The following is a 16786-nucleotide window of genomic DNA, read 5'->3' on the forward strand; positions in this document are numbered from 1 at the left end:
TTCTGGCTCAATAGGAAGCAGAAGGGCAGCATCTATGCTGCTCACTTTTCTAACCGACTTTAGACCCTTTCTCTAATTCTGCTTCTGATATTTCTGCATCATGGGAGCAGATTTCTCAAGAAAATATGAGGGTTTTTCTTTTTCAGATTTTTATGCGTTACGGTCGCCAACGGTGGAAACTGAAAGGCAAAATAGAAGTGAATGGCAAGCAAAGCTGGGATGGAGAAGAAATGGTTTTCCTCCCTCTCATTGTTGGACTGATCTCCATTAAGGTACACATGCTAACTCCTTTGCCTGCAAGCAAGGCAGGTGTCAAGAACCTGCCTTCTCATGCACTATCAGCAAAAATGTGGCAGCAGATCATTAAACTCTCTGGAAATGAGCTGTTATTCCAACACAACTACTAGAATGAATTGCTATAGTATTGTCCAATCTAGATGCTACAAGACTGTAAGCAATTTGGGAGTCCTGTGGGAGAGGTGGTACTAACTCTCCCCAAGCTGGTGTCATAGCCATACTAACACAAACCTTGCTTCACATTGCTCTCCAGCAACTCAGATGATTTGCACCAAAGCAAAGGAACACTAGAAACCTGTTTGCTAACCGTATTCAGGAAAGCAACAGTAATGAAAAACCCCAAATCAAAAAATTCCACTACTGATGAGCTTTTAAATACTGCTCAGATAAGAGAGCACCATCTGCTGATCTGGAGAAATACATAGGGCTCTCATCTGAACACACACAGGACCAGCTGAGCATAAGCTGGAACAGTCCTGAGGTCCAGTCCCTTCACCCTGCTCAGAACAACAGTGCTACACTGTGAAGTAGCAGCGCTGTGAGGTTTCTGCTCACAGTGAGACGGGGTTTTGTAGAAAAACCACTCTGACTTTTTGGCAGCTTCCTAGAGCACAACAGTTCTCAAAATTTCTTAATGAAAGTCCCTCTGGCTCCATGCCCTGGGAGTTCCCCAGGGAAAGAACAACTTTCACCACTCCTAGCAATCAGCAACAACTTTTCCTCTTAAACCAGAGTTGTTCCACCACTGCTCCATCCCCTCATTGCCCCAGAGTTTCAGGAGTCGCATACATAGAATAGGTCTCCCTTGGGAATTACTAAGTAGGCCAGCTACATCAGGAGATTGCGTGACATGAAAATTGTCAATTGCTGAAGAAATATTAGACAGGAGAACATCCAATATGCTCTCCCTGTTCGTACTCTTCTCTTGGGTTCCGGTTATGGTCACTGCAAAAAAACAAATACAAGATCTGATAGCCCCTTGCTCTGAGCCAGTATGGTTGCTCTCTTCTGACACCCATAAAAACATATCTAAAACATAAAAGCATGACCATATGCAACTGTGCATTTATTAAAAAAATAATAAATCTGAATTTTCACTAAAGTTAAGAAGGTGCAACAAACACATTCATATTTCAGAAGCCTTTCAAGGAAGGGGTCCAGGCCAGAAAATCAAAACCATTGCCTTGTAATTAAGGACTACAATGCCTTGTGTGGTCCTGGATACCCTGTTCTTGTCTCTTACAGGTCACAGAAGTTAAGGGACTTGCTACTCACATCCTTGTGGGAAGTGTTACCTGTGAAACAAAAGATCTCTTTGCAGCTCGGCCTCAGGTGGTTGCAGTAGACATTAACGACCTTGGCACAATAAAGCTGAACCTTGAAATCATCTGGTAGTAAGTAGAGCTGGTCAGGTGGTCAGTCGGTCAAGCATCTATGAAAATTCAGCTAAAGAAATACGTCCATCCATGTGGTCTCTTCTCTCCATTTTGCTTGCTGCTGAGGCAGATGGGGAAGGAATTGCAGCACGAGTTTGTGTGATGAGGAATAGTTCATGGTCAGCCACAGGTTCCCTGTGTTACCTGTGGCAAATGGGGTTGTGCCTAGTTTCAGCTGTTAAATTAGGTTTGGTAAATACTGACATTACAAGATGTGAAATACAGTAATGAGAGATCGATCATAGAGTTACCTAAGCAATTGTTTTCCCCAAGCTCAAAAAAGGGACATAACTGAGTGCTCATTTTTTCATTAATTTTTTTCATATTAGTGTAAAGTTTAGTGGAGTTGCCTTGGATTTACACTAGCATAGCCAAGTTTAGAAGTTGACCCATCTTTAAAAGCTGTCTTTTAAGGGTTTTATACACCATGGGGGTGGTGGGAGATTTCCTAGCATTGTCTGCCTGCATCGGTCAGCTTAGGTAAGCTTATGGCGTTATGATTCAAACCCAGTTCTCACTGTGTTTTAATGAAATAGGTAAATGTCATTTCTAAAGAAGCATTGATGCATTTAACTTTTACATTCCTATATGCTGTTTCTTGTAATGCGATAAACATGAAGCCAGCAATAACAGCTACTGGTTTCCTTTATAATACAACAGCTCTATTAATAGTTGAGTACCTTTCTCATTAGTATGTGTGACACTTGGCAACTCCAATCCAAGAATACTTTTCATGTGAGAAGAATAACATCAGACTATGCTACATAAATGATTTCTGAGAGTAGAACACTTTTATCAGGACCAAAAACCACACTTCTGAGCCTGCCGTCTAATTAACATTTTCTTTTAAACACTTCTGTTAAAAAACTTGCTACCTCTGCGTTTTGATGTGCTAATAAACCACCTTTTCAGAAACCCTTTCCATAGACCTGAAATTCGTTCTCAGCCTAACAACCTTTTTTTTTTTCCTCTGCTTGTGTGTCTGTAGCCCCTTTGATGTGGAAGACTTGACCCCATCCACAGGAAATGTGAGCAAGGCATCTGCTCTCCAGAGGAGAATGTCCATGTACAGCCAAGGCACTCCCGAAACGCCAACCTTCAAGGACCACTCATTCTTTGTAAGCTCCGTTCAGCTTCACATTTATGTAATGAGAAGCCCTAGAGCATTTCAAACACTGAAAATGCTTCATTGCTTTACATGTCTTAAGCTTTTTTCCCCTGGTTCTAGCAGGTTACCCTTACAAATACTTACAAAGCAAGTGCATTCCTAGCTGCTAATCCTGAAAGAAGGTAACTGTGATTCTGGCATATTTAAAACTACGTGGCCAATTACTACATAGCTATTCTTCTTGACTGACTGCTATAATATACTTGAATAATCCTTATAAAATGTGTCTTCATTTTGAAACAGTAGTTAAGCAACCATTATAGCACTAGTATTTTTAATGTATCCCATGTTAAAATTTGCCCCTGTGCTGAAGATATTCACAGGGTGCTGCTACATTTTGCGTGAATCAAATTCTGAATGCTTAATCAGGACTGTGTATAAACTGAATATGCCATCTGTACAGATATGAATTTTACAAGTGCTGCATCCTGTGCCTGTAATTTAGTACTCTGCTACGAAGCATTCATTTAAATTGCCCTTCCTCACACCCTCTTTGCTTTAACTGTTGAAGAAATGGCTGCATCCCCTGCAAGACAGGCCAAAGTTGGCAATCTTAGATGCTCTACAAGACACTTTCTTTGACAAGCTTCGTCGCAGTCGCTCTTTTAGTGACCTGCCATCGCTCAGGCTAAGCCCAAAAGCAGGGCTAGAGCTTTATGTGAGTCCTGGTTTTCATTTGGTGAAGGATTTTTTCAGTCCCCATGTGGCATCTCCATTCCCACGCATGCTTCATGTGTTGCTCTCTGTTGCAACTCACTCATTTTGCTGACTGATTAGAGGGGAGAACATGACTGTGAGCCCATGCTGCTCGCATTAAATCAAAATTCCTCTTGGTTTCTACAGGGATAATGATCAGAAACGAACTATCTGTGGGCAGAGAGCAGGGCAGGAATACAAGCCAACACGGTATTCTTAAAAATCGCCTGCTACACTGATTGATGTTATACATTTGCCTAGTAACATGACTTTTAGATGCTAAAAGCATACCCATGTCGACGGAGAGAATAAATGAACCTTTGAGTATAATTATGTTTAGGGGAAAATGCTGCTAATAGTGCTGGTAAAAAAAGATGCAAGTTTTGGATACTTTAACCCTGTACGCCTTACCAACATGTGAATGCCTACAGTTCTTTCCAGCAAATTGTCAGCAAAATAGTAGTTGCCTTTCATCTGTGCTGTGCATGTCTGTGAGTTGGTCACATAACAAAAGCAAGATTTGTAGGTCAGATAGGCATATTATGACTCCTGTAGAGTTTTTTCCCCATGATTCAGTCAGAGAGATGAACATATGTATATGCTGTGATCATTTGGGGGTTCGTGTATGCTGTTTTTGCTTCCTGAAAGATCAATGTCCTAGTCAATACATCACCACACAGTTCTTCTGTTTCATTTCAGCAGAAACTGATGTTGAACAGGACTCCTGTGTAAATCATGTTCAATAATTATTAGAGATATCCATGCCACATGCGGAACATGCTTTCAAGAGAAAAGAAATAACATAGTAATATCACCATTAAAATGCTGTGACACTAGAGAAACTTTTGGAGCAAACTGTATTAAATGTTAGGATTGCTACTTCAGAAGTCAGGAAATAAATACATCAGAAATCTATAGTAGTTGGGAAAATGCAGACAAGGTGGCTTAAGTACTACCCCATTAAAAAGAGACATGCCATAGGGAACTAGAGCAGTGCACTGGAAATGCAGTCTAAGGGAATCCGGTAGGACAAGCAGAATTCAGGTCTCTGTTCTGAGACTCACTTCCCAGACCTCTCTGCTTACCAGAGAGATGCTGAACCCATGTTTTCCAGCAGTTTTTCTGCTGAAAACAGGAGCCATGCCAGATGAAAGCAGAAGTTGGATTTGAAACACTTCTCCCATCTCTCAAATCTTGAATGCTTCTTTAATCTTTTTCCTTGCGTTTTTCTTTCGGGGGCACATACTGTATTTTTTTATCTTTCCAGTGCTGTATGAAAAACATTTTCTCTCTTTGTTATCTTTTTAGTCACATTTGCCAGATGACGTCTTTGAAAATGGAATGGCAACCACTGAGAAGCGGCCTCTTTCTTTCACGTTTGGCGACCTGCCTTACGAAGACCGCGTGCCCCCTGCCAACTCAGCAGAGTCCTCTTCTGCTCACATCAGCTCCAGCCCTGACATCACTGCAACCCCCACCCAGCACCGAGCTCTCAAGTCCTCCAAGAGCTCAAGCCTGGACTGTAGCAGCAGTGACTCCCGCAGAGACTCTGTCACTGAGGCGAAGGACCTGCCCTCCCAGGGAGAGGAAGCAGTGGTTGAGAACAAGACCACCCCAAGGGCAGCTCCTGAAGTTTGCCAAAAAACCTCTGATGCTGGGAGCGGTCATGTCTTCATAGAAACAAGCGTCCCAGTGTCTCTCCTGCAGGACACGGATGAAGGTTCAGAGCTCAAGCCAGTGGAGCTGGATACCTATGAGGGCAACATCACGAAGCAGCTGGTAAAAAGGCTTACTTCAGCAGAGGCACCCATGACCCCAGAGAGGCTGCCGTGCGAGGGATCAATTAGTGGGGAGTCAGAAGGATATAAGTCTTATCTCGATGGAAGCATTGAAGAAGCCTTGCAAGGGCTTCTCTTAGCTCTTGAGCCACATAAAGAGCAGTATAAAGAGTTTCAGGACCTGGACCAAGAAGTAATGCATCTAGATGACATTCTAAAAGTGAGTACCTTTCCAGAAAATACTACCCTAAACAAAATCTGAGCGGGTAGAATCTCCTCCCCTTCATTGCAGACATCAAAGTAGGGTTTTTGGAGGTCAGTAAAATTCTTCAGTAGCAGCAGATTTGCACCTGTTTGGAGAGTCTTTGCACAATGTTGCATTTTTAAACTTCTGTCAGCCATGTGCTTGCCACAGCCTTGTATCCTCAAGCAATGAATCTTTTAATCTGTTCAAAACCTGGGGGAAGGAGAGGAAGGTGCAGTGACAGAGGGGTAATTAAATTATACCCTTCTCTGAAGAAACCACTCGTGAACCCATTGCTTGTGCCATACTGGAGATCAGATTATAGCCGACCTTCTGCCTTTGAAATCTGCAGGTCACATCCTCAGTGGGTGTACTTTATCATACTACCCCTGAACTCTGTGGAGTTGTGCAAAACTACACCAGCTGAGGATCAGGCCTTATAGCCATAGAAGCTGAATTTTCTAAATTGCCAAAGGGATTTAGAAGCACAAGTCTCACTGAAAGTTGCCATCCCCACATCGCCTAGCTTCTTCCAAGCCTTTTCCTTTTTCCCTCATCCATTTTTAAAATGAGAAGCATCCTGTCATTACACCAGGATGGACATAAAATATTGTCTATTTCTAATAGAAAGAAAAGGGTTTCGCATGTGTGTTATTAATACGTTTACTGCTGATCACTGTGACTTGTATCTCCCCCATGAATAACTCATGACGCATTACTGTGCAAAGAGTATTATATGGGAAATAATCATTTCAAATGCTTCATATTCATGTGCAAGTTGGTCTACTAGTCATTTAAGCATCATTATTCAAAAACACGCCTGAGGAAGAAGGAGGGAAGCATTTATCCTTCAGCGTTATCTTTTTATGAAGAAACTTTGTTAGCATCCTTGTTTCCATTGGTGCTTGCAGCTGCATGGTACTTTCCCAAGTTAAGTGCTTTTTTGACAGCCTGCAGCTCCTGTTTCTTGCACTATTTCCCAAGGAGGTTCAAGCAGGCAAGGCTACCATTATTATTATTTTTTAACTTTGTGGCTGCTCTGCAGCTTGTACTATTTACACTCCTTTTTATCAGAAGTTACAAAGGGACAGACATGGGATGGGAGGGAGAGAGGACGGACGTGTGCAGACAGGATTTCTGCAAACTTGAGAAGGACGCATATTCCAGATCTACTTATGTCTGCGTGTTGCCTATCAGTCAGCTTGCAGACCAATGCTCAGCATCACCAGCAGCTGTGCTGGGCTCCTGACTTAAAAAGGTTTAGCTGAGTCCAGCTGTGGCTGAAGAAATCTCTCTTGGCCATATTAGATGGGCAGAGAAAAGAAGCCCACGTGTTGCTATTTGCTCTTGCCTGAAGAAGCTTCACTACCAGCCCTGAAAGAAATGGTAGCTAAAACCATCAGTGCTGCAGAGGAAGCAGGATACAGCACCCACCTGTGTCACAGATGTGTTGGGAAGTGTGTTTGATCAGCTAATGACTGTACAGTCAGTTTAAGGAGTCAAGCATCGTAAGTGCCAACATATGACCATTATAGCATTAATACTGTGCGCAAACAAATTGGAAACAGAACTCCAAGCCCCCTCAGCTCTAGAGGAGCTGGTGCTGAGTCTGAACACAGAGGCCAATGCATTTCTTTCTACAAGCTGAGACAAAATCCTGGTTCCTGCCTGGGACTGGAAGATACGGTTTGTGTAATGGCACTAGTGGCTCCTATCTCTTTCTGATCAAATAATCTCATAGTGATAAAGGTGTTGAAGTCATTGCACAAACCAACGGAGATGATCCCTCAGGTTACATCTGATCCTGCAAGGTGACCCTGGAAGCAACTTTGTGTGCATGTCCTGGATGAATCACCACATGGGACCAGGGCCTTTGATATTTCCTACAGCAACAGCAAGGTTTCTGTCGCATTTCTTCCCAGCAGTGAGATGGGATGGCTCCCCTCTCTCTAGCACTGTTAATTTCTGAGTTACAATACTGCCTTTCTCTGTCACCTAAGAATCGGATGCCTGATTGGCTTTTCCTTGATAAGCCGTGTGGCTTCAAAGGCCACAAAGTCCTCTCATCCCATGAATCTGCAGATATGGGACCAGATGAATTACTGCTAAGGTCCATTGGAGTTACATCTGGAATAAATCTAATAGTGCCATTGGTATGTATAAATCGTCTTCTGGAGCTAGAACAGAAATTATGGAATGTGCCTTCCCCTTTCAACTTCCATTGTGTTAATTGCCATCTCTTCTTTTGGAGGACGCCGAAATCTGTCACTTGGATTCAAGTTGTACTTCTCGTTTCTGTAAAACACATCAAATTTTGCCTTTGAGAGTTTTCCTCTGGGGAAGAGAGGGGGTAGGATGGGGAGGAGGAATGGAAGGGTTTTTCCAGTTCTCAAGCTTTGATTGTGTATGCTATGAATATGAAGATTTGAAATGAAAGACCCAATAAAATGAAGTTTTAAAAATAAAATGAAGAATTTGAAAGTTTTAAGCTTTATCCTTTTTTATTTTCTTTTCTTTCAGTAGTAGCTAATATATGGGGTTTTCATTGGTTCATTCTGCCTTTGCAGTGCAAGCCAGCAGTAAGCCGAAGCAGGTCCTCCAGTTTAAGTCTAACAGTTGAAAGTGCTTTAGAAAGCTTTGATTTCCTGAACACCTCTGACTTTGATGATGAGGATGGTGGTGGTGTGGAGGTTTGTAATGGTGGAGGAGGTGCAGACTCAGTATTTTCAGATACTGAGATTGAGAAGAATAGGTAAGTTTGTAGTAACTGCCAGCTGTGCTTATGCCAAACCGATAGCCTAGCTCTTTGTCGCTAACAGGGGATCCCGGTGCACACATTATTCAAGGAAGACTGACTAATCCTTGATGAGTTTATAGGGTTTGAGGGTTCCCTGTGGCTGCTGCATACAAAATCTTTAGCTTCCAGGATAATTTTTTTCCTGTTCAAATATATGCAATCTGTCCTCCAAAGGAGAAGGGTAAATTAAATTAAGCTGACATCAATACTGGCAGAGCCTCTTCCTTGACATAGGTTTGGACCTGGTTTTCCTTGGATGTAATTACTAATTCCTCTGTGGTTTTTCCCCCCTCCCTTTGTCTTTTCTCTCTAGCCGAATGAGTCTTTGCAGTGGATTAAGCTTGTCAGTAACAGTAACACAGGGCCAGATTTAAGCAGCATGGTGTAGGTTTCATTTGGAATGTAAGAGTGATGACTGGTACTCTGTTCATGGCCCTGCGTGTTATTTGCCCTTCTTTCATCACTTTTGGTCTTTCTGAGGGAAAAAAAAAAAACAAACAACAAACAAGCAAAAAAGCTGTGGTGTTTGTGCCGTGGTCTGCCATTGTCTTGTGACCTTAAGATGCTGTGTTTCAATCATTAGATCCTAAAAGCATGTTTGCATCCCCAGAGCTGACATGATGCCCAGCAGGCACATGTGGCACTAGAGCTGGGGAAAAAAAAACCAAACATGATTCCCTCGCACCCCATGCTTTCCAACCAGCTATACTTCTTGCAGCTTATTGTGGCCTGTTTTTTGAGTACAATTTTGAGTACAAACAAGTAACTACCATGCAGTTCCCATAATCTCACTGCATATCCCCTTTCCAGAATAAGACTTGGTAGGAAGAAAAACCTGGAAAAGTGTGTTGCTTGCTAAATTGGCACTCTGAGCTCAGTTCAGTCTGCACTGATTTAAGGATCTGGCTTTAACCAGGCACTTCAGCATAAATTTAATTTAAGCAGCAGAAACTTAAGTTAGTTATAAGATAACTTAGAAGTCAATTAAAATATTTTAAGTGAAAGTAGAAGTTAACATTTCATTTTTTTCCCCCTCTGGCTCTTCCCCAGACAGTGTAGATTCCCGCTTCCATTTTTAGATTTGTAAGTGTGTGACTCAGTGTAAAGCTTGCAAGTGTTGAAACTTCTTAACTTGCAGCCAAATACACTTGCAATCTTGGGACTGACCTGGGGCTTTGCATTTGGACATAGGGAGGATCATTTGGACAAGAAGGCAATGTTGGAAATAATGATTTAAAACACAGTAAGACTAGCTTTACGCTGTTACAGAGAACGATTGGCAAAGTAAAGTGTACCTGTTGTGTCTAAAACAGCATATGAAAACATCATGTCTCTTAATCCAGCAGTGGTTTTCTTTTCCTTCTGCAATGAGCACTAAATTTGGCAGCAGGAAGACACGGAAAGCACATGGCTGTTCTTAGCAGCTTGGTGCTTGGGGTGGCACTAATTGTAATGGTGCTTAATCCAGAACGACTGGGGAGATGATTCACCAACAGATGGGAGAAAACTGTCACTGCCAAGCAACACTAACTGCAGGTTAAAAAGACTTGCTGTTGAGGGCATTGCATCTCTCAAAGGTGAACCAGTCAGGGGACACAGACCTGTTCCCTCGGTGGGCACTGCTCCTCTGTGATATGATGTGTTCATTGCGAGGTTTCTGGCTGCTTTCAGCTCTTCTGCCGTGCTCATTGCTCGTCGCCCTGAGTGAGCGTGTGTGTGTGTCTGCCGCGGCAATGGTTGGCCCTGCATTGACCTCCCTCATCCCTCCCCAGTTACAGGACGGAGCACCCAGAAGCCAGAGGCCACCTGAGCGAAGCTCTCACCGAGGACACGGGCGTGGGCACCAGCGTGGCCGGCAGCCCTCTGCCCCTCACCACGGGGAACGACAGCCTCGATATAACCATAGTTAAGCACTTGCAGTATTGCACACAGCTCATTCAGGTACCGGGCGTAGCTCATTTAGGGCATATATTAAAATCTTCCCTGCAGGCACTGGTGTGCTCGCAACATGGGGTACAAGCCGGCTGGCAAGGGCAGTGATGCTCGCGGGAGCACAGGGCTGGGACAGCCGCCATGCTGGGGTGGAGGTGACACCAGAAAAGCCTCCATCGTTTCTGTCCTGACCTGTCAGAGCAGGCCTGATGTGCAAACTATGGGGCACTGTGCAGGTGCCACCCAGCAGGACTGATGGGCAGCACAGCCGGTGACAAGGGCAGCCCCTGCTCTGGGTTACAAATGTCCACTGGCTTCACCAGGAGGTCCTTGATGAGATCTGTTCCCAGTGAAGGTAGCCCATGTCTTCAGAGGTAAACCAGAAGCCTGTGACCCCACTGTTTAACTGAGCCTCGGACAAGGCTGTTGTTCATGAGCAGAAACAAATGTCTGGATGTGAGCTGGACAGATTGTCTGCAACACACACAGCGAAAGCAGCGTGTGACAGCTCCCCTAGGACATTGAAATTGTCTGTTGGTGCTCACAACTAATTGTCACAACCTTTTAGAGGGGTATTTTCAGACCCCAAGCACAGAAAATGTGATTTTAAACCTGCAGCAAGTGAGGGCATTAGGATTTCCCTGACAAATCAAAACATACTGCAGCTTCCTCATTGCAACTACTTGACTCCTCCACCTTACATATAATTAGCTTTGTTTTCCCAAAGACCCCCTGAAGCAATGTAGAGTGATCCTGATTCCGTCACCCTTAGTGCTGAGCTGGATGCTCTGCTGACTCACAAGTATGAGAAAACGAAGGGTTTTGACTTAAATACAAGAGTACACAGTACATATGCACTTGGGGAGGCAAGCTTGAACCATGTCCACACATTGAGCAGATTTGATATGAACAATATTTACGTGGACTGCTGAGGAAAATGCAAATATCAACAGCAGAGAGTATTAGCAAGGCGAAAGCACCAAATTAATAAAGGCACCTGGGTAGTTGATCAGAGCTGAAACAGAGTGGAGAAAGAGCAACCTGTGGTCTGCCTCCAGACAGGTGTGTCTTGAAAGTCCACAGCCTATGTCACACAAAAGTCAGACTAATATTCTTTTCTGACTTTGAGGCTTATGATGATGGATTTGTTTAGCTTTGCACAGTGTATAAATCAGAAATTACTTATGCAAAAGGCTGCTTGGATATTTAACTGCCTATATCTGGATGTAGATGTTAAAGATAGAAGCAACAATGCCTATGAACCGAGACCATAAGATATCCCAGAGACAAAAAACTTTTGAAGCTAAGGAGGTCCAGTGGTTCTAGGCAATGAATTTGCCATTATGCTTCTTCAAGTGCCACATGTTTCGGCGCTTTTTGTTGTTTTCTGAGATGTTCAATGACTCCTTTTCTTCCCTTCCCATATTGTCTTCACCAGCAAATTGTGTTCTCCAGTAAAACACCATTTGTAGCAAGAGACCTGCTGGATAAGCTGTCCAGGCAGATCCTCGTGATGGAGAATATTGCAGAGATCACCACTGACAACTTGGGAAACATCACCTCCCTTACTGATGGTAAGAGACGAATTAGGGGGTTTCCTTCTGAAAAGGGTTTGTTTGGGCACGCATGCCTGCTGAAATAATCACTGCGCAGAGCTCACCGTCACTGCAGCAGATGCCACTGTAGTAAGGTCAACACAAGTTACCAGTAGATGTGGCAGTCACCAGAGTTGGTCAGGGGCCTTATTCTATCTTCAGCACTGGCTTCCAGGAAGAAGCAAGTGAGAAGAGCAGGGACTTACCCTGCTTGATGTGCAGAAGATGCATGGAGGTCATTGCTGCAGTGAGGTGGGGGGATGCTGGCACCTCTGAAGAGCCAAATTCTTCCACCACCTCTCTTTCCTGAGGAAAGGCAGAATCTGCCTGATATTATGAGAGGCATAATACAACTCCTTGAATATTTTATGTTTTATTTTTAGTCATCTCTATAGAGAATTATTTAGTTATTTTTCTTGTTGTTGCATCTGTTTCAATACCTTGGAAGAGTTTCACAAACACGTAGTTACCCACCCTCATGAGCACTCTGACAGGATAGGTAAATACAACATGGTGTATTTATTTACTCTGCTTGTCAGACTATTGAGTGACTGACTTCTTACCCAAGACCACAGAGCAGTTCTGGGACACAGACCAGTCTTGTGCAGACCATTTGCAGTATTCCCTTAGTATTTTGTGGTAGTTAGAAGAATGAGACATCAGTGCTCAGAACTGGATCAGGGGCAAATTTTCTCACATCCTACCATGGGAAACGGAAACAACATGTTACAAACTTGGGGTGAGCACATGATCACGCACTGTAAAGGTAATGTCACAGGGCAACCCACCAAACAGTAACTGTCCATCAGTGGGCTGGGGTAAAATTTCCTCCACTCTTCCCATCTTTTCTCTTTTGGAAGTCGATGCTTCCAGCACAGCTTTGTTTCATCATTCATTTTGTCTTCTCCTCCAGCAATTCCAGAGTTCCACAAGAAGCTGTCACTGCTGGCTTTCTGGATGAAGTGTACTGGCCCTTCAGGAGTGTATCACACATCTGCAGACAAGATGATGAAGCAGCTGGATATCAATTTTGCTACCACTGTGAATGAGGAGTGTCCAGGATTTGCAGAAACAGGTACCAACTGCTGCAAAAAAATTGTGTCAGTCATCAAAATGGAGAAGAGTTGTGTACTGGGCTTTACTCAACCTTCATTGCTTTGTTTTCCAACCCCTTGGAGGTCTGTTTGGCCATGGCTCCAAGATCTCATTTGAAAACTAATGCTACAACTCTTGAAACAGTTTTGGCCCAGAATCATCAGATCAGAATAGGAGAAAAAGGTGAGGTCAGCGGGCAAGACATACTGGTTTAAGGTTTGTGAGCTAATTAGAAAGCAAGTCAGTTCCCAAATACAGGTTTGTAAGTGCTTCAGTGAAGTAGGAATCCTTGCACTTAATTTTATGAGTCTGTATAAAGTCCATGCCCTATTACAGTTCACTGGCATGGAATTAATATGCATCTGAGTCTATCTGAATATATAGGTTCCTATATTTGGCATAGATGTACCACATTGACTAGCTCTCCCTGGGCTAGAAGGGGGGATGTAGGATGACTTGCTCACGTGTGGGCACCTGCACTGCAGATGCCTGCACAGGGCAGTGTTTTCCTTCCCGCTGCATGCTACCGACAGCGCCTCGGACTACCTCTCTGCATGCCACATGCTCACACAGGAACTTAAAAACAAGTAAAGTCAAATCCTGCTTCTGTGTGCATCTCCCCTACTTCAGTGGCATTGCAGAGATGTAACTGGCAGTGCATGTGGATATGCGTGTAGTGATTCAGGATATTGACTGGGTAGAAAGGATGCTGTAGTGATTGGATAGGAAGCTGCACTAGCCATCTGTAAACTGACAGAGATTCAGGCTTACAGAAATACCCTCTGGTGATGAGAGCTAGACAGGGAGAAGGTCTGTCTAGCTTCTAACCTAACCACAGCTGAGGTTAGAAACGTTGGGAAATACCTAGCTTTGCAAATATATGGTTTGTTCTTTCTGGCTTTGAAATGAACTATGGCATTTTGCCAGCAGCTTTTGCTCTCACTAAGATGTCCCTTTGTCTGTGGCTGCCTGCAGTCTTCAGAATCCTGGTGTCTCAGATCCTGGACCGAACGGAGCCTGTCCTCTACTCCAGCATGTCCTCCGAGATCATTACCATCTTTCAGTATTACAATTATTTTGCCAGCCACAGTGTTAATGACCTTGGAAGCTATTTGCTGCAGCTTGCAAAAGAAGGTAGGGTACATAAATTCTGGTGGATAATGGGGGAATACATTGGTGTCCTTCTGAGCTCAGCATGAAACATTTCAGCCTTGAGGCTGATTTAGAAAAGAAAGGGTGAAAGGAGACAAAGAAGTGCCTTGGATACTAAGTCTGAATGCACCTGAACAGTTGTATATATCAAGGGAAAGGAGATGATGCAGCTACACCATTCATCATTTCTATTTACATATTTGAATGGGAAAAAATTATGATGAAAGAGTTAGTTTTTAGGAAATAGCTGATGGTGGTGGGCTGAGCCCAAGTTTTTCTGTGCCTGCAACTTGAATAACATTCCAGTTTTTCACTATCCTTTACGGAGTGACCTTCTGAAGTTCTGAGCAATTCTCGGGAGCCAAGGGATCACAGCACCTCAGTGTTTGGCAGGGTCTGCCACCGAGAGCTAAAGAGAGAAGCAGACACTCCACAGAGCATGCTGGACTGCAATCCCTGGCAAGCAAAGTTTTCTTCTCTATTTGAGAGGGAGCTTGAAGAACCTCGCCTGTTTTTCATATTTATTTGGGCGTACTGGGGAGCTTTTGCTCAAAAACCTGGAAGGAAAAAGTCATTTCAGCCCTGGCTCTTCATGGCAGACATCAGCACACCTAGCAAAACTCTCACAAAGATCCTCTAGAAGTCAATATACTGACAAAATATTGAGTTTTGCTTGCTACAGGGAGGCTTTTCATCTTCCAGCAGAAAGTGAAGATTTGACAGATAGGCCCCATATCTCTGGGTAGGTGTTAAGTGCTGCAGTTGTCCCATCTAGCCCATCTAACTCATCTCTTCCTTTGGAATAATGTCTGAGAAACCAGCCCAATTTAAAGCCCAGGTATCTCCCCATGCAGACACACTGTAATGCTGCAATTGTTCATATGGGGATTTTTTTCATGTCCTTCCTTTGTATAGTATAAATTGAGAATTGCTAGCAGGGGAAGGAGCAATCTGAAATACTGAGACGGTAAAGTAAGTAACAAGGACCTTTCTCTTGTACTTCTAGCCTCTGTGGTTCAGGTGCTGCAGTCAGTGAAAGATGGAAAACTGCAGCAAAATGTGGCCAAAATAAACTCCAATAACCTTCCACCACAGCAAGAAGTTTTGAGAGCTTTGGCTTTACTTCTCAATGAAAATAAAAATGAAGTCAGTGAGACTGTGGCATCACTTCTGACAGCTACTGCAGAAAACAGGCACTTCAGGGAGAAGGTAAGTGGCAGGAAATCACCTGTTGCATAACAGACCTGTGTCATCATGACATTTTTTCTGCCTGTGTGTCTCAAATGTCTACACATATAAAATAATTTCTCCAAGCTTGATTTAAACTGATCTAGAGGGGTTCCCCGTCTTAATTTTTCTGCCAATATGGAAGTCTGGTTTTGTCATTATGCCAGTCTGCTTCTACCTGTCATTACACTAAACAGGTACTAACTAAAACTCTGCAAATCCTTACTGAGTGCTGTGCTCTCCAGCTGTCTTCCACACTTCAGCATTTCTGATGGCCTGTCAGACTTGGCCTCAGTCCAAGGCTTCAAGGCAACAGTCCCCAGCATCACCAGCACGCAAAGATGTAGATCTGAAATTTTAATTTTTTTCCCAAAGGAGGCTGGCACCTATGGGACCTCCCACCATTTCTGGAGGGGACAGACTGCTTTGGGCAAACACAGCTCAGCTGTGAGATCTAAGATTCGAGTCTATTGCAGATACCAAAAGCAACAAGCAGGGCCAGATTAAACACAGAAAATAAAGAGAAGGGAGGAGAGGAATAAGAAGAAATGGGGGATCGACTTCTACTCTTTCATGCCAGACATTTCGCTACTATCCTCATTCCCTGTCAGCAGAGAGCAAAAGAAAAGGCAGTTGGAAGAGGAAGAGTGGTGGAAGGAGGGCAGAGGGGAGAGAAAAAGGAGCTCGCTCTTTGCTGCTCTTCTCTGTCAATGCAGTCCCCTCTTTGCTTGCCCTCCCATTTCATCTTCCATTTTTGCAGCCTCTTGGTATCTCATACCATCCTCCATCCCCAGCTTCATGGAGGCAGCATCTCAGTGAAAATATAACCTTCTTCCAGAACAGAAGTTCAGCTGAACAGCTGATAGCTGGTTCACTGCCTGCAGGAAGGACCACAGGGCACCTTGTGTGAGGGGCGTTAACGCAGACTTATGCTGCAGATAAGTTCATCACACAGACAGCTGCCACTGAGATTTGCTGCTCGCACTGCTTTTGTTTGCTCAGCAGTAGCTACTAATTTCTAGGTCCAAGCAGTAAACTGGTCTAGCAGCTCAAGCTGACCTTGTAATAGTTATTTTCAGTCTCCCTGGGGTCCACCTCAGCCTGTTCATTACTATCCCTACATTAGAGACCATCTCGGGGGTTAGCTCTTGAGCCATTTAAGGTTCTTTGGCAGAAAGGCCCTCAAGGGTGCCAGATTGTGCTTCTCACTTTAATATGAACTTTTCCTCACCTAAAGCTGGCCTGAGACTACTAAACTATAACTGGTAAAGCCTGGCCTGGAGCTGCTGTAGGGGAATTACTCCACCACGTTACCTGTAGCAGGGGCTGTGCCTCTCCATCCTACGTGCTCACTGTCAGGGAGGCAGAC

At 43.8% G+C, this 16786-nt stretch overlaps 1 protein-coding gene across 3 annotated transcripts in view; it reads left to right on the plus strand.

The window, feature by feature from the left end:
- Positions 1-16786, plus strand: part of RIPOR2 (RHO family interacting cell polarization regulator 2) — a 109682-nt gene that overhangs the window by 87489 nt on the left and 5407 nt on the right. Inside the window, exons 10-20 of one of the 3 annotated variants that reach the window (XM_026842101.1) lie at positions 147-272; positions 1543-1691; positions 2722-2851; positions 3413-3559; positions 4906-5595; positions 8730-8800; positions 10189-10357; positions 11787-11922; positions 12857-13018; positions 14014-14172; positions 15197-15399. In XM_026842101.1, the coding sequence (XP_026697902.1) occupies positions 147-272; positions 1543-1691; positions 2722-2851; positions 3413-3559; positions 4906-5595; positions 8730-8800; positions 10189-10357; positions 11787-11922; positions 12857-13018; positions 14014-14172; positions 15197-15399 (2142 nt within the window). Of the gene's footprint in view, positions 1-146; positions 273-1542; positions 1692-2721; positions 2852-3412; positions 3560-4905; positions 5596-8186; positions 8372-8729; positions 8801-10188; positions 10358-11786; positions 11923-12856; positions 13019-14013; positions 14173-15196; positions 15400-16786 lie in introns of all 3 variants that reach the window. The other 2 variants (XM_026842100.1, XM_026842102.1) reach the window with 2 other exon arrangements.

Source organism: Athene cunicularia (assembly GCF_003259725.1).
Source record: "Athene cunicularia isolate RWA chromosome 2 unlocalized genomic scaffold, athCun1 chr2_part1, whole genome shotgun sequence".
NCBI classification, from domain to species: domain Eukaryota; kingdom Metazoa; phylum Chordata; class Aves; order Strigiformes; family Strigidae; genus Athene; species Athene cunicularia.